Source organism: Euprymna scolopes, chromosome 8, assembly GCF_053919585.1.
Source record: "Euprymna scolopes isolate OS-2025 chromosome 8, ASM5391958v1, whole genome shotgun sequence".
Classification (NCBI taxonomy): Eukaryota; Metazoa; Mollusca; class Cephalopoda; order Sepiida; family Sepiolidae; genus Euprymna; species Euprymna scolopes.
In genome coordinates, this window is record NC_136489.1 from 117555267 (window position 1) to 117581355 (window position 26089).

The following is a 26089-nucleotide window of genomic DNA, read 5'->3' on the forward strand; positions in this document are numbered from 1 at the left end:
TGCAAGTCCAGAGTTCAACCTAATTAAACAATCGACAAAAAAAAAATCTTTATGATGTGCATACCTGTCACGAAATGAAAACGTCATATTCCAAAAATTATGTAAAATTATCAAGTAGTTTTTTTTTTTAACTAAGAAAATCAAATTTTATGAGGAAGTGAGAACGTTGTGTCTTGATCCGCCATCTTTAATTTATAGATAAAAGGAGACAACTCAATTCGAACTACTGAGATCATAATCAGCCGTGTAATGGTTGTGATTTACTATTAAAATAGCTAAAAATTATAAAAATTATTTTCTATAAAAAACAAAGAAAACTACTTGATCAATTTATGTGATTTTTGCAGTATAATTTTTTCGTTCCGTGACATTGTAAAGATTTTTTTCTCAGTATTTCTAGAATGCAAGTTAAAAGGCGAAATGATTAAAAAAAAAAAGAAAAAGAAAGGCTGAATTCAAATAAATTTTTGATGCTTGTGCAGTATACTGGGTTTTTTAAGGTAAAAACACTGTCATGTCCTTACACGTTATGTAGAAATTAATATAAATTCAAAAAAATATGAAAAATGATCCAGTAGATAAATAATTAGAAGTAAAAATCGAATTGAATTATTATTGTCTTCTCATAGATTTTAATGTGGAAGAGTTGTGCATCTAATTCTGTATGACAAACTGACTTATATCCTTTGTTTTCCTTGAAATCTGCCAATGAAAAAAATAGAAAGCAAGGGAGATAACTGCAGTGAATTTAGCTATGAGATTGTTTTGTGTGCGTTTTGATATTCATATTAAAAAACCCTTTTTTCTATTTATTTAAAAAGAAAATACAGCTTTGTTATATATGGGTTGTGGAATTGCATAGCTAATTTGCGTATTCTTTTAAACATTCATTTTAATTAATTCCCTATTTATTTTTCAGTTTTCTTATAGGATGATTATCTTTAGTTAACTATTATGTGTAATTATATTCATGCAGATATTCTACATGATTTATACTTGCATAATATTTGCGTAAAAAGTTTATAGGAAACACAAACCTCTTTCTATATATTTATGCATGCACATATAAATATCTGTTTAAAAAATTTTGCGTACCAAACTCCTTTGTCAGTTTTTGGTCTACAGACATGAAACATGACATGAAATATAGGGTATTCGAACCCATGCAAAACTTTATATTTGAGTTTTAGCTAGGGGAAATCGATGTAAAAGTGTGAAAATTAAAAAAATAGCATTTGCTAGGTGACGGTCAAACAACGGCATTACAGATATGCATGCGTAACATAATAGCTATTGGTTCATGTTTTAATTTTTAGCCTTGCAGCAAATACGTCTTCATAACTTGGGCATTAACGTCAAAGGAAAAAGTAAATTGTAAGCTAAACGTTTTGATTTCAATTCTCAGTGGTGGCGCATGAGTCATATTTAAAAAAAAAACTTTTAAAATCATTACTACATATTCGGTCCAATATAATATAATAATAAATACGAAATCTGCATTAATCAAAATATCATATTTAAGCGTATTTTACGACCGGCCAATGTTCTGCGGCCTGCTAGTACATATATATATATATATATATATATATATATATATATATATATATATATATATTTATATATATTTATATATATATATATGATTATTTTGTCAACTGAAATACTCATACCTATAAACTCATCAAAAGCCATGTACTTCATTTTTCCAATTTAGTGTGAGGAGCATTTTAATAAACAGATTATTTAAAAAATATTTATAGTATTTAAAATTCAATATTTATGCAATCAACATAAATGGTACATTGCTATTTGTTTTGCTTTAAATTAATCTTCACAAAATTACACTTTACAAGGACAGAATAGCTGTTAATAAACAGATTTTTAATTAAAAAAAAAAAAACACAAAAACAGATCTTGTTTCCTTTAATAATTACAAGAAACCTGAATTTTGATAGAGTACATAAAGATCTACTCCACAAAATCTTCAGCTACGATATAGCTGAAAATGTCTTTTCAATTATTACATCATTTCTCTCCAATAGGTTCATAAGAGTAGTGGTTGATGGGCAAAAATCAGAAGCTCATAGCATTAATGCTGGAATCACTCAGGAGTGCATCCTGGACCCAACTCTCTTACTGATCTCCATCAATGATCTCCCAAATCACATCATAAGATCATTTGTAGACATTTATGCTGACGTCACCACCATCTATGGCAACACTTTAAAGGCTTTAAACAACCAAGTTCTTTCTGATTCTCTCTCCTCTGATCTTGATTACATGGTGCAATGGGAAAAGAGCTGGCTGGTTAATTTTAATGCATCTAAAACAAGCTTCTATCTTAACATCATCAATGCTCTGATCCCCGTCTGGCATCAATCGTAATGAATGGCTCTCATCTTGGTGAGGCGCTATGCTTTGATAAGTTTCTAGGTCTGACCTCTACTCCTGATCTGAGATGGAACATGCACATGAAATCCGTTGCCAAGACTGCTGGAAAAATGGTGGGATCATTCTACTGCTTCAGTAGATATCTCGCTGCTGATGCAATTCTCTACCTGTATAAGAGCCATGTATGTCCAATGATGGATTACTTATGCCACATTTGGGCAGGAGCTGCTAGAAGCAGCTTATCCTGCCTTGACAGAGTTCAAAATAGACTTTGTAGCTTAATGGGGGATGCCTTTATCCCTTCCCTGCAACCTCTTTCCCACAGAAGAGACATTGCGAGCCTGTCTCTGCTTAATCGATATTTTCATGCCAAATGCTCGTCTGAGCTCCAATCTTTAGTCTTCCCTGGCCTGACTTTCACGAAAAACACTCGTCTAGCTGAAACCAAAATCAATAATTTCCCCACTCTTTATCTGTGCCTAAACCTAAATGTAGATTCCATGAACAAAGCTTATTTCTTAGAACTGAACGACTCTGGAACTCAGTTCCATTTTCCTGCTTTCCAACTGACTACAATATCTTCAAGTCCAACATGAACAAATTCTTGATGAGTCATCTCCTTATGTAATTCAATTTACAAAATTTCCACTACTAACGATTACTATGACATGTTCCTCTTGACTACTGTACACTCATTTAACCCTTATCCTCGAGTGGCTTTCGGGTCTTAATAAATGGTGACTCCTTTGTAACAAAAAACAAAAAAACAAAAAAAAAACACCAGAAGGTATGGTTAAAGATACTTTACCTGCAAGTACTTCGTTCAAACGCCTTGGCTTAACATTCACAGGGAACATGAGTTGAAACAAATACATCAAGGGCATTGCCAAGGCTGCTGCGAGGAAGGTGGGCTCTCTCTTTACTGTGCTAGAAATTTACTTACACCTTAAAGTATCCTATACCTCTACAAGGCCACCATTCGCTCATGTATGGAGTATTGTTGTCATATTTGGGCTGGTGCATCTGCTACTAGTCTCTCACTCGTGGAGAGAGTTCAAAAGAGATTCGTCAACCTGATAGGTCCTGAACTGTAATCTAAGTTTCAACCTCTGTTCCATCGATGGAATATTTCATCCGTCTACCTGTTTTACAAGTATTTTAATGATAGATGCGCCGATGAATTACAAGCAAAGTCCCACACCTACACAGTAGAGATCCCCAGATGTCAGAAAGCCTTCTACTCTAATAGTTTCTTCCTCAAAACTGCTAGACTTTGGAATTCCCTTCTGGGTTCCTGCTTCCCCAACTGTACTGGCATGCATAAGTTCAAGTATAATGTAAACAAACATTTTGCTACTCAACTCCCTACATAGTATTCCTGTAAGTTATGTTCCTGATCGCACCCTACACCCCACATCAAAGTGGCACTGTGCCTTGTTTAGTGTGAAAATGTAATAAGAAAAATAATAATAATTATTATTTTCATACCTACAAACATTGGTGTTTCATACTTTCGCAATCATCAGTGTAGGAAATAACAATCCCTACTCTTTAAGAGATCTGAATCCAGTCACAGAGTCACCTTTGACTCCGTTTGCTAAGACGTTACCTCCAGGCCACTAACAATTGCCACGAGAATTAAGGGTAATTTAACATACCAAAATGCAGGCACAACAGTAAGAAATCAAGAGTGTTCAAACAACCAGAAATCGTGAACGTTGCAAAACGCTAGTTAATTGCTTTACTCTTTTTATTTTCCAGAGAGTGTTCAACTTTATAAATAGTAATTATTTTATGCCTACAAACACTACTATGTGTGTGTGTACAACAGGAATATCTGTCTCAGAACGAGTAACATTAATTTCACCAAACAGAAATGTTTGGCACCAGTTTCATGTCACCATATAAGGATAGAATCGAGATATAATAATACTAAATGTTATGTCTAGAATCCTACTTCTCATCAAAATTACTACGGATATAATCCAGTGAAATATCTGGATTTACAAATGGGAAGTTTTGTGCATATCATGCCCCTTGAATCCTTTTTAAAATATTCAAATGCAAAAAAAAAAAAAAACAAAAACAAAAAAAAAACACTGTAATTTGCTGAATATTTCTTAATTGATGTCAAATATTTATGGTGAAAATTTCATCAAAATCAGAATTTTATCTGGTTATTTACAAATATCTAAATATTTAACTATAAAATGGTCATTTTGTCCTGATTACCGTAAAAACACACGTTAAATGTGCATATATTTTCTCAGACATAAAAACACACTTGTGAGGAGGGGAAATCTATAGATTTTAGTTTTACTGGAAGTTTAAAATCAATAAATATTATTATTGTATCATTATTAGCAGTAGTGGAATTTAAAAAAACAAAACAAAATCAAATAATAAAAAAAAATAATTAAGGGAATCGTTTTTGGAATCAGAATATAGGCACAGATTTTTCCCATTCCAATACCCCAAAAAGTTCCAATTTTTTCGATTCCCAATTCCGATTAATCGTCCCAACACTAATATATATATTATTATTATTGCCACAATCAACCAACGCTCACCCCCCCCCCGCCCCCGCGAAACTTGAATCTTGGATTTCCGGTCTGCGACTTTCATAGATTGTGTGAACTGCAGCATTGTTTCATTGTGGAAATAATTATATACTCTCACATTAAAAAAAAATTCTTTTATACATATATATATATATATATATAATCTTGAAAAAAAAAAAAAATAATAATAATAATACTTACGAATTCACTGTCTGACCAAACTGGAAAAGAGAGAAGAAAAAAATTTTTTGTTTAATAAAATAGAAAATTTATAAACAATACAAACAAAATTTTTCTGCTTTCTTTATTGTTATAAAATTTTGTCTCAATTTGTAATCAGGTTTATAAACATGTCTACATGTGTCAAATTGTATTGAGGGACACTTTTTGTTATCAAGAGATTCCAGTATAATTAAAATTACTTTTTAATTTCGTATTTATTGTACACTTCTGATGCAATTACTGGAGCTACTTTCTTGGATTTGTTACCATTTGTTTATACTTATCTGGATGTATTTAACACATTGAAGCAATTCAAAAAGAACTATTCTTCTGCTACAACATTATCATAATGATGATAATAAAAATAATAATTATTATCGGCTCACAAGGAGCTTTCACACAGGTCATCAAAGATCTCTGATTGAAAATCTCTGGTGTTCCCTGGAAGCTGAGTGACATGAAATCTCCCTAGATTTCCAGCACTCTCCACCTTCTTCGGTAGCATTTGCAAATAAATTTGCGTTATCGCAACAGCTTCTGACCATTGATTTCTCGCTGGCAGAGGCTATTGGTCTCCACTGAGTGACAATAAACCTCCACAAGGTCCCAGTTCTCTTTGCGCTTGTCCAGTGGAGGTCTGGTCAGAGCTCACTTATCTGTGTTTCCATCCTCCTTGACCCTTCTTGGCTATTTGGTATCATACTTTTGGGAAGAGGGTGGTGATGAGCAATGAGGGGGGATGGGTGAGGGGATGGAGAACTTGTAGATATGCAGCTTCAGTGTTCTTGGTTCCCTGTAAGGCTTCCTCATGTTTTGCCTCTGCAACAGTTTGTCTGGCTCATGCATGTGGTTCATACATATTAATCTCCGCATTCAAGGGGTTTCCTTAATATTTCAGCTGTTTTCACTATCGTTATTAGTTGTATCTTTGCAGCCATTCCTCTCATTCCAATTTCTCCTATTCTTTTTTTCAAAGTTTTTCGGAATTGTTCCTAGTGCTTCTAATATTATAGGTATTATTTTGATTTTCTTCATCATCCAAATCCCTTTTAGCTCTCTGGCTAGCTCTCTGTATTTGCTCTGTATTATTATTATTATTATTTTCTTATATTATTTTGACTTGGGCATGGGGTTTGTTATTTAAAAAATAAATATTTATTCATGAAACTTACCTTACAATGAATGTTTTTTTTTTCTTGATTTGAATTTTCCCATATTTTCATAAAAATTATCCAATAATAATACATTGTATATTCTTTGTAACAACAAAATAAATATTGTTTTCAGTTTTTCAATTAATTTTTCACTGAATTATCTCCATATTAACAGAAATAATATATTTTTCATTGAACAAAAAATGACCAGCTTTTGTGCAAAAAAAAAAAAAAAAATTATGAAACTTTCATTTGGTACCTTGCGACATTTTGCCTAGAAAATCTAATGGCATAGTCCTTATTTTGTATAAGTACTCAATTTTCTGGTTAACCTGAGAATAGATAAACATATATAAACAATTTTTTAGTTTAGCAGCGTAAATTATTTGACAGATATAAAAACATAAAGAACTATTTATTTTATATACAACACATTATTAGACCCAACCCAGAGAAAGGTTTTATTTTTATTATTATTTTTTTATCATTTTTATTAGATAAAATGCATGACATTTCATGGCAGAGAATGTAGCTGCTATATTTTTTTTAAAATTTGGCCTTTTTAAAGTTTGATTAGCTTTTTTCAGGCCAAATTTGTCCTTTTTAGAAGCAGTTTCATGGAATCATGATTTTAGTTCCAATCAAACTGATTAAAAAAAAAAAGGCTAAATTTGCCCTTAAAGAGGCTTATCTGTCGAGCCTTAAAAAGGGCAAATTAAAAAAAATATATGGCAACTACATTCTCTGGTGTCGAATGTCGTACATTTAATCTAATAAAAATGATAAAAAAAATAATAAAAATGAAATTTTTTCTGATTTTATTTCAGCCTTTGGGTCTAATAATGTGTTTTATATAAAAATAGTTTTTTTATGGTTTTATGTCTGTCAAATAATTTACGCAGCTAAACTACAAATTTGCCCATATATAGATCTCATACCAAGTTGGTTTAAACAAGGGAGACATTACTTGATATCTGTAGAATTCAGGCCTACTTAGTGTTCTGCTTCTCAATGTATAAACACAAGTAATGTAATAAAGCAAATGAACAATGTGATGCTCTATTAAGCTTACAAACATAGATAACTAATTATCTACTAATTGTATAACCACACATAATCCAGCAGTGTCTAAATTACAAATGAATCCTTGCCTTCTATATATATATATATATATATATATATATATATATATATATATATATATATACACACACACACACATATATATATATATACAAGGCAAAATGTGTGTATGTGTGTGTGTTTGTATGTCTCACAAAAACTTTGACACAGGCGACGGCTCCTGACCATTTCGGTATCGTTTTGAACCTCGGTGCTTCGTACGACAAATATTGAAAAATTGGCTAAAAACATTCATTCCTTCACCCTCAACTCGCCAGTTTTCTACAAGGAGGGGTCAGTTTTTCAGCTGACATTTTATCCAAAGTCATCATCGCCTTTCGATTAACTAGCCTTAATTTGAACGCTTGCGACTTCCGGTTTTGCTATGGACGTATCAGCAAACAGTCACGGTTTTTTTTCACCTTTTCCTCCTTCGCGTTACAGGCTCGAGTCTGCCTGCCTACTACCACTTTTTTTTTTTTTTTTTTTTTTTTAAACACCTCTCTCCACCCAAACTGCCTACTGTTTTGATTCTATTACTTTGGGGGGGGGGCGCTTTTTACTCGACACATCTGGGCAACGCCAGATACCTCCGCTAGTTGTTTATAAAGGAAAGAAATAAAGAACATTAATTCTTATGAAAAGGATAAAGAGTTATCCCACTTTAATGATTTTTTCTTTTAAGGTAATTATTACTAAACTGGTTCTCAATTTATAGACCTAAGTAGTGTACTAAAACAAGGGAGCACATATAGATTATTCAGCTTACAAACATTGAAAACTTCTCTTTGTAAGCAAAGACAAAATCTTCTTGTACTTAATGTAGTTTCCATTTAATTAATTTTTTTCTCCCTTTCCTCTTGTTATAATTTTCTGTAGCACTATTTTATTCTCTTAATCTTGATCTTGATTTAGCTCTGTTGAGCAAGGTTCAAAATCGGTTAGCTTTCATTTCCTAAATTTTTTAATTCATCATGTTCAAAAATAAATATAGTCTGCTTATAGACATTTTTTAAAAAAAAGTTTTATTCATCCCCAAACAAGACACAGTGCCACTTTGATGTAAGGGGCTACTATTTGAGACCATATGTACAGGGACACAATCTAGGGACTTGAGCAGCAAGATGATTGTTCACATTACATTTAAACTTCTGCATGTCAGTAGAGTTGGGAGACAGGAAACTGAAAGGCAATTCCAAAGTCTAGCAGTTTGGAGGGAGGAAATTATTAGAGTAGAAAGCTTTCCAGCATCTAGGGATTTCTACAGTGCAGGGGTGGGATTTATCAGGTTAGTTGTGGGCATTTAAGTGGAAGTGGCACAAGTGTTATGAGTTTGTCAGAGCACATCTCATTAAAATATTTGTAAAATAAACACAAGAATGCAACATTAGATGGTGGGACAGGGGTTGGAATTTGGTTGACAGTGCAGAATCTGTTAAGTTCAAGACTTTTCTGGACTCTGTCTAAGAGCAAGATACTAGCAATAGATGCATCAGCCCAGATGTGTGTGCGTGTACCACATGAATATCTGTCTCAGAACGAGTAACATTAATTCACCAAACAGAAATGTTTGGCACCAGTTTCATGTCACCATATAAGGATAGAATCGAGATATAATAATACTAAATGTTATGTCTAGAATCCTACTTCTCATCAAAATTACTACGGATCTAATTCAGTGCAAATTTGAAATATCTGGATTTACAAATGGGAAGTTGCGCACATATCATGCCCCTTGAATCCTTTTTAAAATATTCAAATGCAAAAACAAAAAAGAAAGAAAAAAAAACCACTGAAATTTGCTGAATATTTCTTAATTGATATCAAATATTTATGGCCAAAATTTCATAAAAATCAGAATTTTATCTGGTTATTTACAAATATCTAAATATTTAACTATAAAATGATCATTTTGTCCTGATTACCGTAAAAACACGTTAAATGTGCATATATTTTCTCAAACATAAAAACATTTGTGAGGAGGGGAAATCTAGAGATTTTAGTTTTACTGGAAGTTTAAAATCAAATAAATATTATTATTGTATTATTATTATTTAGTAGTGGAAATTAAAAAAAAAAAAACAGAATGAAATAATAAAGATAATTAAAGGAATCAGAATATAGCACAGATTTTTCCGATTTTGATACCGATTCCAACACCCCCAAAAGTTCCAATTTTTTCGATTCCCAATTAATTGTACCAACACTCATATATATATATGTATATATATATATATATAATAATTATTATTATTATTATTATTATTATTATTTCCCCAATCAACCAACGCACTCCACGAAACCTGAGTTTCAGACTTCTGGTCTGCAACTTTCATGGATTGTGTGAGCTGCAGCATTATTTCATTGTGGAATATAGCAGCTGTATTTTTTTTTTAAAGTTTGACAGGTTAGATTTTCTGGACCCTGTCTGAGCAAGAGACTAGCGATAGATGCACCATCCCAGATATGGCAACAATGCTCCATGCATGGGCAAATGGTGGCTTTGTAATGATATGCGATACTCTCAGGTGTGACTAGTTTTCTACCACATCTTCTTTGTGGTAACCTTGACAATGTCTTCAATTTATTTGTTCCAATTCATGTTGCCTGTGAATGTTAAGCCGAGAAGTTTGAACGAAAAGTTTCGAGGTATCATATTATTACTCATAACAATCAGTGGTTGAGAAAGTTTATTGTAATTACTACAGGAAAGAAGTTTCGTCTTGGCAGCGTTGAATGTCACCATCTATTTATGTCTCTACTCCACTGGTGGTCATTCTATACGGTTTCAGCCATTGCCTTAGATATGTGGTAACTCGTTTTATGTCTGTTATAGAGCATGGTGTCATCAGCAAATATACCCATCTCAGACACAATTTTATCAGGAGGACGTTCATGAATATGAGAAATAATAAAAGTCCAAGCATTGTCCCTTGTGGTGTACCCACATTTATATCACGCTGTTTTGATGTACAACAATGGAAGACAACCTAGATTTTTCTCTCGTCTAAGTAGGATCTGATTATATTAAGCATTTGTCCAGTAATACATTATAATCAAATTTTCATAAGAAGACCATCGTGTCATACTCTGTCAGAGGCCTTAGATATATGAAGGGCTACTGCCCTAGCCTCCACTGCCTTGTTCAGTGCGTGGTAGATATGTTAAGAGAGGAGTTAAGATAGTAGAATGAGCTTGCCTAAATCTACACTATTGGTCAGAAAGAAGTTTATCTATGAGATGGTGGACTACTGCTGGATTAAAGATTTTAGCAAAGAGAGAAGGAGGATAACGGGGCAATAGTTGAGTGGGTCAGTTCTTTCACCAGAATTCTTAAAAAAAAACTGGTACCACAGAAACAATTTTCCAGCAGTTGGAGCAGCAAAATTCAGTAAGGCATTTGCTGGAGAACTTGGAGAACAAGAGCAACCTCAGTGGAGCAGTTTTTAAATAGTACAGCAGGTATGAGATCGGGCCCACACACTTTGATGTGTTTAGTTTTTTTTTATGATTTCACAGACATGAGAAGGGGTGATTTTTCAGATTATCAAGTGTGGCTTCTGTCCGCAAAGGAAAATTTGAGAAGGAGTCATTTGTTGGATCTCATGTGAAGTTGGAGGCAAACCACCAGGCAAGAAGGTTCACCTTCTCAGTTGCTGTGCAAATAACCTCATGGTTGTTGGATAGTGTAAGGATTGTTGATTGCCTATTATTTACTACACTGTTATACATTTTCCAGAAACTGCGCATTCCTACTTTCTGCGATTCAAAGCATTTTCTGGTTATTTTGGTATGTCTACTCTTGGCGGCGCCTATTTCACTCTAACAATTATTTCTAGCTTCTGTAAACTTTTATCTATTTGAACTTGATTAATGAGGAATAAATCTGTGGAATGTATGCAATGTCAGCTGCCTAGGTAGAAGTGAACCATTGGGGAGAGATTTTTTTTTTTTTTTACATGGAGTTCACCACTTATCAAGGCCCAATGGCCACTCGGGGATAAGGGTTATTGTGTGTACAATACTCAATGGGATAGTGTAGTAATAGTATTGGAGAATTGATAAGGTGTCATTACTTAGGGGGGCGGTTCATCAGGAATTTGTTTGTGTTGGACTTGAAGACATCCAGGTTGAAGTCGGGAGGGAAACAGGCAAGCGGAACAGAATTCCACAGGCGTGCAGTTCTAAGAAAGAAGCTTTGTTCATGGAATCTACGTTTTGATTTAGGCACAGATAAGGAGTGGGGAAAATTATTGACGGTGGTTTCAACTAGTTGGGTGTTTTTTGAAAAAGATTGGCGAGGGTGGACCAGAGAATGGAGCTCAGGCGAGCACTTGCCATGGAAATAAGGATAGAACAAAGACAGGCTCGCTATGTCTCTTCTGTGAGAAAGAGGTTGCAGGGAAGAGAAAAGGGCACCCCCCACCAAGCCACAAAATCTATTTTGTACTCTGTCCAGGCAGGATAGGCTGTTTTTAGCAGCTCCTGCCCTGAAGTGAGAACATGTGCTTCAATTGCTGTTTTGAACCATTCAACAGCTTCATTTGCACACTGTTCCACAGGAAATGAAAAGATAGTAGTACTCCATAGAAGCATTGCTGACATGATCCCTGATGACTTCCCAAAATCTTGAAATACCTTATCATTTTGAACACTGGCTCTTCAACATGGGGCCCAGAGTTTAGGGTAATGTTTATCAATATCACAAGGTAATTGACATTACTGAGTGGGCTATGGGCATTTGTCATATAATCCTTGGAAACTATGATCATTTATAAAATGTAAAACAATTTTAAAGTCTTAAATAAACAATTAAACTATTTGCTTTCATTAAAACTTGTAATAATACTTGTCAACACAAAAACAAGTCTGCATAACATACACATTGGAATCTGATTTACATATTTTAGTAATGCCTGCCTCTTAAAGAAGCACCTAGAACAGCATAGAAATATTGATTCATTTTTTAGTTTTTAAATGAAACTTTGGTTTCTGTTCAGAATTCCCCCTATATTAAAAAACAAAAATGAAGAAAATTCTGTATGATGTACTTACACAGAAACGCAAATATCATATTCCAAAAAAAAACATGTAAATTTATCCATAGTTTTATTCTTATATAAAAAAAAAATCAAATTTTATGAGTATCTAAAAAGTGACTGTCTTGTTCACCATTTTCAAAAAAAAATTCAAGAAACAAAGGGAGATAACTTAATATACTTAGATTTTTAATGATCAGAAATGGGATATAGAAAAAACTATGTGTGTTGCTACCAGCTATGTCTGTGTAATTAGAGAAATCAAGCCAATTACTGTGGTGGACATTAAAGTCACCAAATACATGTACTTGAGCACTAATATCTTGAGAGAGTGCTGTATGTATCCTCAGAAATGTGGCTGATTAGAGTACAGTCCTGAGTCAAGGAAGAACAGTAGAGAAAATATAAATAACTAACACTGCATTGCAAAATTAGTCTAAAGCACATGAAGGTCTGGTCATCTGATTCTAGTTTTGATTCTCTAGTCAAGGGGAAGGTGTTACGAATATAGACTCCAAGTCCGTGCATATGTCTGTCCGAGGCAAAGTGAGAGGTAACCAGACATATTAAAGTGGTTAGAGGGAATGGAGAAATGTAGATTAGTTTCAATTAGTGCTAAGATATCAGGGGAGTTTGCTAAGAGAAATGATTTTACATCATTTAGGCTAGTCCGTAAGCTCACTGATATTTGTGACTGCGGGACTCAAGGGAAGAGGCAAATTGGTTTTGTTTGAGTGTGTGTCTGGTTTGATTATATTTTTATTTAGTAGTTCCAGTTTTTGGGTGAAGGGATTGGACAAAATGAATGCAAACTGTTGTGTGCAAACATGCACACAACAGTAGACCATTAGTTGACTTCTCATCTACAGAACTTGTGACCTCTGGAAAGCCCATCAGAGATGGCTGCAGGGTCTCTTTCCATGCACAACATGACACTACAATCATTCTGATATTATACAACTGATGATAGAGTAGCCACTCTAAATGCTACCAAAGAGTTAGGACTTCTGTAATGTAAGTCAGAATACAGTAGTCAGACAAACAAACTAGTACCCTCAGACCTGTCAGAGTGGCCCAGATAGTCATGTGAACATATGTGGCAAACAAGCTCCCCTAAGATGCCCAGTTTTAGAATAAGGGAATGAGACGGAAGTGAGGGATGGCGTTTATTGCCCTAGTCAGGAAACAAGGCCAAGCATTGAGTATCTCTGCTGAGTCTCTGTAGTCGCACCTCAATAATAATAGGCAAAGAAAGAGTGTGAATGCTGGGCGATAGGCAAAGTCTATCTACTCCTTAAGCAATTTAGGTCTGCAAACTGGATAATTTGCTTCAGTCACCAGCTCTAGGAAGGTTGTTGATCATGGCTAATGAGGCTTCCCTCCGCCAATGGTTTGATGTCATGAGGTTTATATCAGAGTTTTCTTTCTCCTAGATGGATAACCTAATGAAATCTATGGGTCAGCACCAAGAGGGGTAGCTAAACCAGGTATTTCTGTGCCCCCGCATGAGTAGTTAGGATTAATTGAGTTAATACTTAAAATAATAATTATTTACTTAAGTGAAGTTTCACTCCTCCATAAAAAAATTTAAATAAAATTGAACATAGTTTCTTCTCTCATTATTAGTGGAAAAGAAGAAGGGAGGGGTAAATATATAGCATGGGGGTGTAAAAAGTTAGTGTTTATTAGATTTAAAGGAGCAATAAAAAAATATGGTTGATAGATTAACAAATATATAAGAGGAATAAAGATTTAAATAAGATTTAAAATGGGATATAATATAATCATCTAGGCATTTATCTCTCTCTCTCTCTCTCTCTCTCTCTCTCTCTCTCTCATAGTGAGAAAATGTGACATAAGAGTCGGAAAGTAGGATTGAAGAGCCAGCATCATAGAGGAAGAGCATTTTGTCCTGCAAAAAGTGTCTGAGCAGCCTTGTCAGCATTTCCAGATAGAAGCACCTAAGGCGATTAGTAATAAACTAACCTCTTCTCAAAGAGAGAAGATAAAACCTGGGAAGGTGGATCTCCTAGAACTGCACTGAACTAGCAATATATTGCAGTCTCCAGGGAAAAGGCCATTTCAAAAATAGTATAAGTTTTGTTCATTTAGGTGCTTAGAGAAAAAGTCCACCGGCTGGATATGCAACATACAATTATCTAGACAATAAGCAGTTCTTAAACAAGGGAGAGCATTTTTAAGAAGGGAGGTAACTTATAACACTATTTGTTACATGTAGAATTTTGTGTGTAAAATTTGAAACATGTTTTGATTATATAAATTGGAAACATTATTATTGTTCTAATTGTAAGTAAAAAACGATAATTGATAATACTAGCAAATTTTCTGCAACAATTTGCTAGTTGACATGAGAATAGATAAGTTTATTCAAATTTTAATACAGGTGACTATCATAGTGTTTAATTTTGTACAACAATATCTGAATACAATATACAGAAAAGAAATGAAAATGGCACTTACAGAAGTCATCATCTTCATCTTGTATATCTGAAGTATTTACATCACAAGCAGGTCTAAAAAAAAACAAAAAAAAACAGAAAGTAATCATGAAATGAAAGAAAAACAAAGAAGAGGGAGGCTTTGTTGAAAAAAAACAAAAAACTGGCGAAGTTTAACTGAATTTTTCTCTGCTTTCGTAAATCAAATTTCGTTGGCTTCAAAGTTTTGAGGCTGCAAATATTTTAATGAGGTCAATTCACAATATAAAACATGATAAACAATCGAATCCCCTACTCCTTCTCTATCTGTAGGTCTGTCTCTCTCTCTCTCTCATTATATATATATATATATATATATATATATATATATATATATATATATATATATATATAGAGAGAGAGAGAGAGGAGGAGTGGGAGATTCAACTGTTTATCATGTTTTATATATATATATATATATATATATATATATATACTCTTTTGGGTTTTTTTTTAGGATTTATGCAATCATGCCCACATTCTTTTTGCTTTCTTTTAAAGAGTTCTTATTCTTCTGATGAGTCAGGGCGGGAAATATTAAGAAATTGGCATAATAATTATATGATTGTTTCTGCACTACGAAACAGGTGCTGTCAATAATTGAATATTTTAACTTGCTGAAAAAAATGGGCGATAGGAGGAGCAGCATCTTGGAGTTTGGAATGTGGACTTTTCGTCATTCATTTGCATATGCTCTGTAGTTATATCTAACATACATCGAGCTTCATAAATAAAATGATTGGTATAAATAAAAGATGAAATATAATTGAATAAGCATATTTTTCATATATATATATATATATATATATATATATTTCAATTTGTCTTTGCATAAGCGGTAATTTGTTGCTACACAGTCATGAGCATGTTTCGGTCTTCTAGTGTTTAATAACTAGAGACCTCTTCAGGCAACAAACGCTTACGAAAGCGAAATTCAAAATGAAAACCGAAAATCAACTTTCAGCAAAAGAAGGCCGTTTTTTTTTGTTTGTTTTTTTAGCTGTGCGGAGAACAGGGTTGATTGGGTGCGAATTTGTCAGTTTATTCATTTGTTTATTCACTTATTTACAGTGTCTTTATTCAATTGTTTCATGTTTGTGTTAGGGAAAAGGGGTTGTAAGGTTAGGGGTTGTAAAGCCAGAGCAATGTAGATGTTATCTTAAGCAAGTATGAGGTTAGCTTGTCTGATTGCCCTCTGCCTGTCTGGGACTATAAGGGTGGGCTGTCTTAAATTCCTTTTTTTATTATTATTTGTTTAAATTTAATATTCCTATTTGTCTCTGCTAAAAGATTAGAATTTACTCAGATTTGTTGACCATTCCTTGGGCTTCTAGTGAACGGTGGAGGGAAGAAAGGGGGGTGAAAGGCATAAGAAAGAAATGAAAGAAACGAGTAGGAGGGAGATGGAATGGGGAGGAAGGAAGAGAGAAGAAAAGAGAGAAGAAGGGAGAAGGGGAGAGAGAAAGGCGGCATCATTTGTCTAATAGCGGTAGATTTGTTTTTATTCATTTAAACAAAATCGGTTTTTATTCTTTATTTTTTTAATTTTTATTTTATATTTATTCCTATTTACTTTGTTTATTTAATGTTGGTTTATTAATTGGTTAATTTGTTATTAAAACTTTTATATAATGATAGTAATTGCAAAACTCAGAATATATGTCATTATTAAACTTATGATGGTTAAATGCAGTTATTTTTTATTTTTATTTATTTATTTAATTTTATATTCTTTTTTATTTATTTATTTATTTATTGCCAGCGATAATGATTATTCAGCTAGAAGGGTGATTAGGAATTCCTCCCAGTTATTTGCTACTAATTAGCACTGATATAACTTTACTGGGGGTTATATTAATTATCTGTAAATAGTAGTACCCATAGATCTTATGCACGTAGAAGACTATGTATACATACGTATCTAAATGCTGATATGTTATATAACCACTCGGAGTAGATGTATACAGGTGTTATCTGGAGTTATTTTTCATCATCTATATTATATGGTGTTGTGCATCGTTTATCGTTTAGATTACGGTCAACACTTAGTGATTGTGGTATATAAAAGATGTGTTAAGATTGCGGTTAGCAATTTTAAAAAGTTTTTTATTAGAGTGTTTCATTTTAGTGGAAATATCACTAATGGCTTTAGGGAGACTAAAGTTAATTCTTGCAGTGTATGCTTTCAGTTGCTAGATGATTGTATTCTTTATTTTTTCTTTTGTTTTTTATTTATTTATTTATTTTATATATGTTCAGGTTGTACCAGGTGGTATCCCATTTTTGTTAGTATCACAGTTAACAGACAGGCAACGAGCAGAACAGCATGTATACCATTAAGCTGAATATTAGTTTGATATTTCTGTTGCAGGTGAATATTTTAATGGGATTTTAGGGGAAAAGGATTATCAGGCGTTCAGCAGATATTAATATGTATAAACTCTGTGGTTAGTGGGTGGATTCGGTGGGACTATTAAGTATTTATAATATTGCTGAAAATTTACTTGCAAGTGTTGGGTGTGTGTGCGTGCATGCATATACATACATACATATATACATACACATACACACACACATGTATAGTTTTATGCATGGTTTTTCCTAGGAAGAGTGTGGTTTTAGATTTAGTCAATATTGAACTTGAGGAGATTTGGATTCGTAGGTGTTTAGCTGTCGGATATTACATGAGGGTCGTGTTGGAGTTGAATTTAGTTGGGATTATTGGGGAGTAATTAGCAAGTGAGAAAGCAGATGCGATTTGTAATGTCTGCAATTTATCGAGGTTTCCTGTTTCTTATTTAAGAGTTTATCCATATCCTTAAATTTTGTGATAAATAGTTTTTCATTCAGGCAAAGAAGGCAAGGTGAATTTAGTGACTGGCAAGTTTTTGTTCTTTTCAAGATGTGTCAGTCAACAATTGGTACCAAATTTTTGCTCGTAAGATCATTGTAGTATGCAGCCAATGATGTTTTGTCTCTGTAATTTGGGTTTAAGAAAGAGCTTTTTTGACCTGTGTATCTCTGTTTAAATGTATTGCCAGTTTGACCGATTTAGAATTTGCAAGTGGTGGGGTCCTCCTTGGCTCTAATATTAGCTTGATAAATTACAGAGGTTGTGAGGCAAGTCTCTTTAAGGGGGCATTTGGATTTATTAATGCAGTTGCATGTCTTTATTATTCCGTTCCCCAGATTTTGTTCTGTGTCATTACTTAAAATTCTGTTATTACGGTTTTTTTATTATTTTTTCTAAGTTATTGCAGCAACTGTAGCTTAATTTGATGGTGTTTTTGTTAAATATCTTGTGGAGTGTGTTGCTGGGGTGGAAATGTAGCTTAATGAGATTTATGAATTTTCTCCCCCAGTTAGTTTTGACCATTTGGTTGAACGGAGGGGGTGAACCAAATGATTTTCCTTTTTTAGGTTTTCTAGATGTGGGTGTTATACTTGAGAGTTCTATATATTCTAACTTGGTTTCCTTATACCCACTGTTTGTTAGGGCTTTGTTGTAAAAATCTTTGTGTTTATCGAAAATTTCTTTGGATGAAGAGTTCAAACTAATTCTTCTACTTATAGATCTGGGGATGTTAAGTTTTGAGACATTGTATGATGGCGGCGTAGTTCAGATCAGTAACTAAGATGGCGGCCAAGAATTAAATGCAGTCCATGACGTAGTAAACGGCAAACTGATTAAATCCAAAATTCGACAATTTTTATAATAGTTTTGAAACGTTTTCAGTGGTTGTTTAGCACAGCCGTTGGTTCGTCTCATACCCCCATTAGGAGTCGAAAGCATTTTAAAGGGGATATGTTTAATTATAGCTTTAGGATAATTAGAGAGGGGGATGGACATATAAAGGGTTACTGTTCTCTTTCCTATAGGGTTCATAAGTTCCTTTGTTGAGGTTAAGTGTAACGTCTAGAAAGTAGACTATTTTAATGTTCGTGGTGATTTCAACCTTAAGGTTTATTGTACTGAACTCTTATTATAGTTTTCTTTATCCTTTCACATGACTGTGTAGCGACAAATTACTGCTTATGTAAAGACAAATTGAGAATGTAATTTGCTCTACTTCCGTATTGAGCACTCTTCTATTAAACTCGTTATATTTCATTGGTTACCCTACTTTTGAAAGATAGCAACGTCAAATTATATAACTCTGAATTTAATTAGTTATACAATAATTATGCACTTTGCAACATAAATACTAGACTTAACAATGAGTAATATGAGCTATATTTAGTTAAATTTAGTTTTATGAAAAGAAGAGTTGCAGTTCTTAATTCAATGTTAAGGTATCTTCCATTTTAATGAGATTATAACCATAACTATTAGGCAGCAATTGATAAATACTTCCAAAATTTCAACTTCTTTGCAGTATTTAAAGGGTATCATTTGGGCACAACCACCCATTTGAAAATTCAAATATTTCAGATTTACATGAAATCCATTGTCATTAGACATCAATGAAGAATGGAAATAGGCACAAACTTTAATAAAGACTTTTTATATCTATCTGCGTAAGTATACTTTGATAATTATGTTTCAGTTTGAAGAAATATGGTATAATAAAATTATGGGGTTTTCGTTTGGGCCTGACCTCCATAGAATGGAAATATGTCACAAAGTTTAACAAGGTTTTTTAATATAGATTCACAGAATATTGTTATAAGTGTTTCAGTGTGAACAGGTATGGTATAATAAATTATGGGGTTTATCTATTTTATTTTTACTTTCATCATATTTTGCTTTGGTTTTGATACCCTCAAATTCGAAGCTATCTCTTTACAACCCTTCCTTTTCATAACCTATCATACTTTCATAAATCAGAGTCCATTTTCTGTAGGCTTTGAACCCAGTCAACGATGGGTACTTTTGCTAGTATATATATATATATATATATATATATATATATGTGTGTGTGTGTGTGTTAGTGGATTCTTTAATCTTCGTAATTAGACAGTAGTTAAAAATGGTTCTGTAAATTAATTTTATTATTTCCTAGCAGCCAGCATTTGTGTGTGTGTGTGTGTGTGTGTGTGTGTGTGTTATAATGGAAGTTTTCCAACTTTTAGAACTACATAAAAAAAAACTTTTAATCACAAACCTTCGTTGGAAAACTCCTTTGTAAGTCAACTAATGCCATGAATAATTCATAACTTTTCCTATTAGGATTATTAAAGCATCATTCATATAATGATAATGCTTTTCCTCACACAGAACTACTGACCAAAGATATCCTAGGAGAATTCAATTGGGAAATCGGCACTTCTGCATTATGCGTGCGAATGCCATTGTTAGGAGGCGATAACTTTAATTTCCTCTTGGTCAAATAAGTAACAAACCAAAATTTTCTTCAAACAGAAAAATATCTGAAAACCAAAACATTTATTGTATAAAAATGTGTCAAAATATAATGTAAAAACATTTATTTAAACGTCTCCGTAAGAAAATATAATTTTAATAAAACAATTTTGTAATGAAAACAACATTGGATTTTTATAAAATAGTTTTTTTTTTTTTCGAACAAATAAATAATTTAAATGAAACATTTTTCCGAATTAAAGCAACATTGGATCTTCCCCCTCCCCCCCAACATTTTTGGAATGGAAGTTTAAACCCTGCAAAAAAAAACAAAACCCTACTTCTTCAAACCAAAACTTTTTTCCAAAAAGCGCCACCTGGTGACAGTTTAGTGAAATGCACCAAAAACATGGTGTTCGCCCGCATAATGCAGAAGTGCCAGGACATTTTTCCATACCTTGTATATTCTTCGGACCTTTCTCCCTCGGATTATCGCTTATTTCAAGGATTATAAAACCAATTAAATGACCTTAGGTTAAGATCACAAGAGAAGAGTGAACTTTACAAGCGAGGCATTTATAAGCATATTGACGGATGAAATCAAGTTATAGAAAGCAAAGGTCGTTATTGTTATGAACAAAGATTTTGAAGATGAAATCTTATATTGGCAAAAAATTTTGCACCACTCTGATATCACAGGGCTGCTTCCCAACTGACTACAACATAATCTTCTTCAGGTCTAATGCTAAACACTTTGTATTATTTGGAATCTTCAGGCTACTGTTCTCATCTTAAGTGTTATTTTTACAACGCTTTGGTCGATGTGACCTTCGACCTTCTTTAGGTACATTTTGTCAAACTTAGGAACGTTTCTGTTAAACTTGGGAATTTTGACGAAATTTTGAACGGAACCCTTTATTTACTTCACAGGGGTAGTATGCTCTCATTTCATTTTTAGAGGTGGGTAACATGTCAGCCATGACTGGATAAACATTCCAGAGTTCGACAAGATGCACCATGATCGGTGTAAGAAATTAATTCTCACATCCCAATTTACTCCCTGCAGAGGCAAAAGAATCCACAAATACAAAAGCTATACCTTTCAAACTCAAAATTTATTCAACAATAACAGCAACGAAAGTTTATTGGTTCTGGTATAGTCCAATTACAAAACGGTGGGCAATTTGCCTCCGTAAGTATGGAGCCGGTAGTATGAACTCCTATTGTCAGAGTTTTTGTTACTCTAAAGGATCCATGTATATTCATGGTGGACTTGGCAGGAATGTTGGCGCCTATAATTAGGCATAATGCGAGTCTCTTGGGACTCTAGTTGAATTGAGATAAGATCCAATATTTGGTAAATAAAACATGAAGAAATGTTCATGAATGTCATCCTTTAATTAGGATAATTTCAGCAATATAAAAGTGTCTCTGCTTGTAGAGATGTGATCCTTTGTTCACCAACAGTTTGGTGATACAACATGAAGAAATTGACGTAGCTCCCTTCACGTGTGGGAGCTGCTGATTTGGAGTCCATCCCTTGCCGAGTTCCTGCTTGGACTGAAAAATAAAAGCATTATACAAAAAAGGGCGCCAAGCAATTCACTTGACTCCTTCAAAATTAACCAATCACAGCCGAATACTAAACTGTGTGGGTGGCCTACACAAAAAAAGATGGCGAATGTAAATGCAATTTCTCACACCGGATAGAGGTGGGTAACATGTCAGCCATGACTGGATAAACATTCCAAAGTTTGACAAGATGCACCTGAAGAAGGTCAGAGGTGACATCGACCGAAACGTTGTGAAAATGATACTCAATATGAGAACAGTAGTCTGAAGAATCTAAATAATACAAACAACCAATCGTCATCTCAAAAAAATCAGAAACGTTAATAAATACTTGTTGAGACATTTTCTTATTTAATCAAACTTTGCGTATTGCATCCATCGCTTTCAATTATTTCATGTTGTTTATCGTCCAACATGGTCTCAATAAGCATTATCCTTATGGTATTATTACCATACATTAACATGGGTACTAATTAGAGGTCACCATTTCGGTAGGCTCCCACTTCGGGGCGCCTCCGATAACAGGGAGAACTGGAGCGCTGAAATAGAAAGAAATACTGGTAAAAGAAGACATTGTCTTCTTATAAAAATGAGGACGTGTAACGCGACTTTGTTATGAATTCCTGAGGTTTTATATATCCAATATATATGTGTGTTTTCCCGAAACTCGGGTTACAAAGAAAGACAGTGCATTTTGTAAAGTCTGTATTGATGTTCAATGCTCCTCTTGGCTACCTAACGGGAGCTGAGGAGTGAGGCGTGTGTTCTGTCTCTAGTCGCCGTGGAAGTAAGGACATTTCCTTCACTCGAATGTCCCACGTAAACCGTTCTTACTTTTCATTGGCTGGAACCTCTGATGACGTGTAAGAAGAAAGGAAGAAAAAGAGAAAAGAGTAGGGAGAAAGAGAGAACTAAGGTAAGAATACAGCCTAGTCTCGTAGTAGTAGCAGCTCGCTACATCCTATTAGTAAAAAAGAAAATAAAAATGGGTGCTTCTACATTATTGGGACGAGATTTTGTAATCAATAAATGAAGTTTTCAGAATAAAGAAAACACTGGTTTCAACTGAGTTTTTGTCAATTCCAATGATAACTTCCAAATTATGCAGTGGAAATTACCTGAATATTACTGAATTATTAAAAAAAAAAACAACTTTAACCGTGTTAGTAGATGAAAAATTGCCGTCATCTTTGTTTAATTCGAACAGAAAATTACCTCCCTGTTGAACTCTTCTGTGTCTTACGATCATTTTCATCAAATTCTATTTTCTACCTTATCGATTTTCGTAATTCTTGGATATAATCATCTTAAAAATACTTGGAATACGTAGATACCATTGTTTTCATGTGAAATTCAGTTTTACGAATCCCAAAAATCTCGTCCCAATTCTGTAAAAGCGCCAAAAAATGTTCTCTCACATATTAACAAAAAGTACTTATGACCCAATGTTTTCTGACCCAATGCTCTTCACTTTTAATTTGTTTCTCTCTAGGGAAATATTTTATGTACCTACTTAAATGTTTTAGGGATTGTTATTTTCGAATTTAAACTTCATTTCAAATTCCTTTTCTTTCTTCATTTTTTTTTCTATAAAACGTAAAACATTCTAAAGAATTTTTAAAAACTAGATACGTGTTTTAAAAATCTAAAGAAATTGACATAACAGAATAACATAATAAACATTAGGTAAATGTTAAAGGTCGCGGCCAGAGAAAGAATGCAAGAAAAGTTTCGTACAGGCATTAGAAATGGTTGCATGCTATTGTTTTTATCACATACTAGCATACCATTGGCGTTACCTGGTTGTAAAATACACTTAAATATTATATTTTAATTTTATGCAGATTTCGCATTTATTATTATAGAGCCAATTTTTTATTAATTATTGGGTGCTTCTACACTATTGGGACGAGATTTTGTAGTCAATAAATGGAGTTTTCAGATAAAATAAAAAACAATGGTTTCAACTGATTTTTTGTCAATTTTAATAGTTTACAATGATAGCTTCCAAATTATGCAGTCAAAATTATCTGAATATTACTGAATTATTAAAAAAAAAACTTTAATCGTGTTAGCAGGTGAAAAATTACCGCCATCTTTGTTTAATTCAAACGGAAGATTACCTCTCTGTTGAACTCTCGTTTTCATCAAATTCTATTTTTTATTTTCTTTAATAAAAAATGTTTCTACCTCATCAATTTTCGTAATTTTTGGATATAATCATCTTAAAAATATGAGGAATACGTAGATACCATTGTTTTCATGTGAAATTCAGTGTTATGATTTCTGAAAATCTCGTCCTAATTTTGTAGAAGCGCCTATTGTATTGTACCGAATATATATCAGTGATTTTAAAAGTAAAAAAAAAAAAAATTAGTTCAGGGCCATCAGCTAGAATCGAAACCAAAACATATCGCTCTCCAGCCTTAATCATTACCATCTGTGCTAACTCTATATGCATATCAAAACATAAATGCATAACATTGTTAAACGTATAAATGTATATTTGTGCATGGCATAGAATTAGTTGATTTTCGCTTGCCAAGTACCAATTTTAAAACGTTTGACCTCTTAACAGCTATTTTTACCGGCTAAAAACCAAATTAAATTTGTTCCACAGGCCCAAATTCCCTACATATTAAGTTACAAGTCTGTAGACCAAAAATTAACAGAGTAGTTTGGTAGAAACAATGTTGCACACAGACAGACCAGGTCGCTTATATAGCTATATAATTATAACACTCTATGGATGGATCATCTGATCGCCCTTGTTTGTATCTTGTTTATCAAAAAGATTGTTGTCATGGAAACCAGCTTGTATTTGATAAAACTCACACTCCTTTCCACAGTCCAACCATATTGAGGACAAATACACTTCAATCCTTGCTTATTTTGTAGACATTGTTTAAACTATGTTTTCTTATACTTTGGTTTTGATTTCGATTCTAGCAGATGGCACTTAAATCAGTTTTTTTTTTTTTTACTGTTAACATCTACGTAAATCGCGATATATTAAACAGTTGCGCAAGATAGCCTGGTGGTTGAGGGTTTTTTTTTTACCGTTGAGTCCTGATTTCGAATCTCACTAGATTCAGCCACTCTGATGAGTTGTAGATGACGAAACACATGTCAGTGGATAATTATATTTTAAAAACAATATATATATATATATATATATATATATATATATATATATATATATATAACTCTGTGCCCTTGCTTGCATCTAGTCTATCAAAAACATTGCTGTCATGGAACCCAGCTTGTATTTAATAATTCACACTCCTTTCCACAGTCCAACCCTATTGAGTATAAATAAACTTCAATCTTTGCTTAACTTGTAGACATAGTTGCAATCATGAAAATAAGTTTTGTCATATTTTGGTGTCGGTTCTCGCATGGCACTCAAATCATTTTTATTTTTTTAAATACTTTTGAAATCATAATTATATATTGAGTACAATATAATACGAAATAATGGCACTTCTACAGAATTGGGACGAGATTTTGTAGTCGATAAATGGCGTTTTCAGATTAAAAAAAACAAGCAATGGTTTAAACCAATTTTTTTTTTGTCAATTCTAATAAGTTACAATGGTAGCTTCCAAATTATGCGCCGAAATTATTTAAATATTACTGAATTATTAAATAAAAAAAAAGAACTTTAATCGTGTTAGCAAGTGAAAAATTGCCGCCATCTTGTTTAAATCGAAACGGAAAATTACATTCCTTTTGAATTCTCCTGTGTCTTACGATTGTTTTCATCAAATTCCATTTTTTATTTTCTTCAATAAATAATTTTCTACCTCATCGATTTTCGTAATTTTTGGATCTTAAAAAATACTTGGAATATGTAGATACCATTGTTTTCATGTGGAATTTCGTATTACGATTTCCGAAATTTCGTCCCAATAGTGTAGATGCGCCCAAATAATTGACTCTATAATAATAAATACGAAATCGGCGTAAATTTAAATATCATAGTTAAGCGTATTATTTTACGACCGTACGATTTTACTTATTCAGATAAATTTGACAAATTTCAAGCGTAATACTAAATCGATTTTCAATCCAAATGATTCTTATTTAAAATACTAAGCCATATTAATTTATTTTTATTTCGGACTATTATTCTCATCTTTATTAGTTGTTGTTTTTGTTCTTTTATTGGTTTGTTTATTCACAACGTTTCGGCCAACTATTCCTCTGGCCTTCGTCAGGTGGTAAC

At 33.2% G+C, this 26089-nt stretch overlaps 1 protein-coding gene across 4 annotated transcripts in view; it reads right to left on the minus strand.

Annotated features, from left to right (window-relative positions):
* The window catches only part of LOC145283728 (uncharacterized), a 252063-nt gene that overhangs the window by 177452 nt on the left and 48522 nt on the right, over window positions 1-26089 (minus strand). For all 4 annotated transcript variants that reach the window (XM_080132782.1, XM_080132784.1, XM_080132783.1 and 1 more), the window contains exons 3-4: window positions 14971-15023; window positions 5154-5173 (exon numbers count right to left, since the gene is read on the minus strand). In XM_080132782.1, coding sequence (XP_079988908.1) covers window positions 5154-5173; window positions 14971-15023 — 73 coding nt within the window. The remainder of the gene's footprint in view (window positions 1-5153; window positions 5174-14970; window positions 15024-26089) is intronic.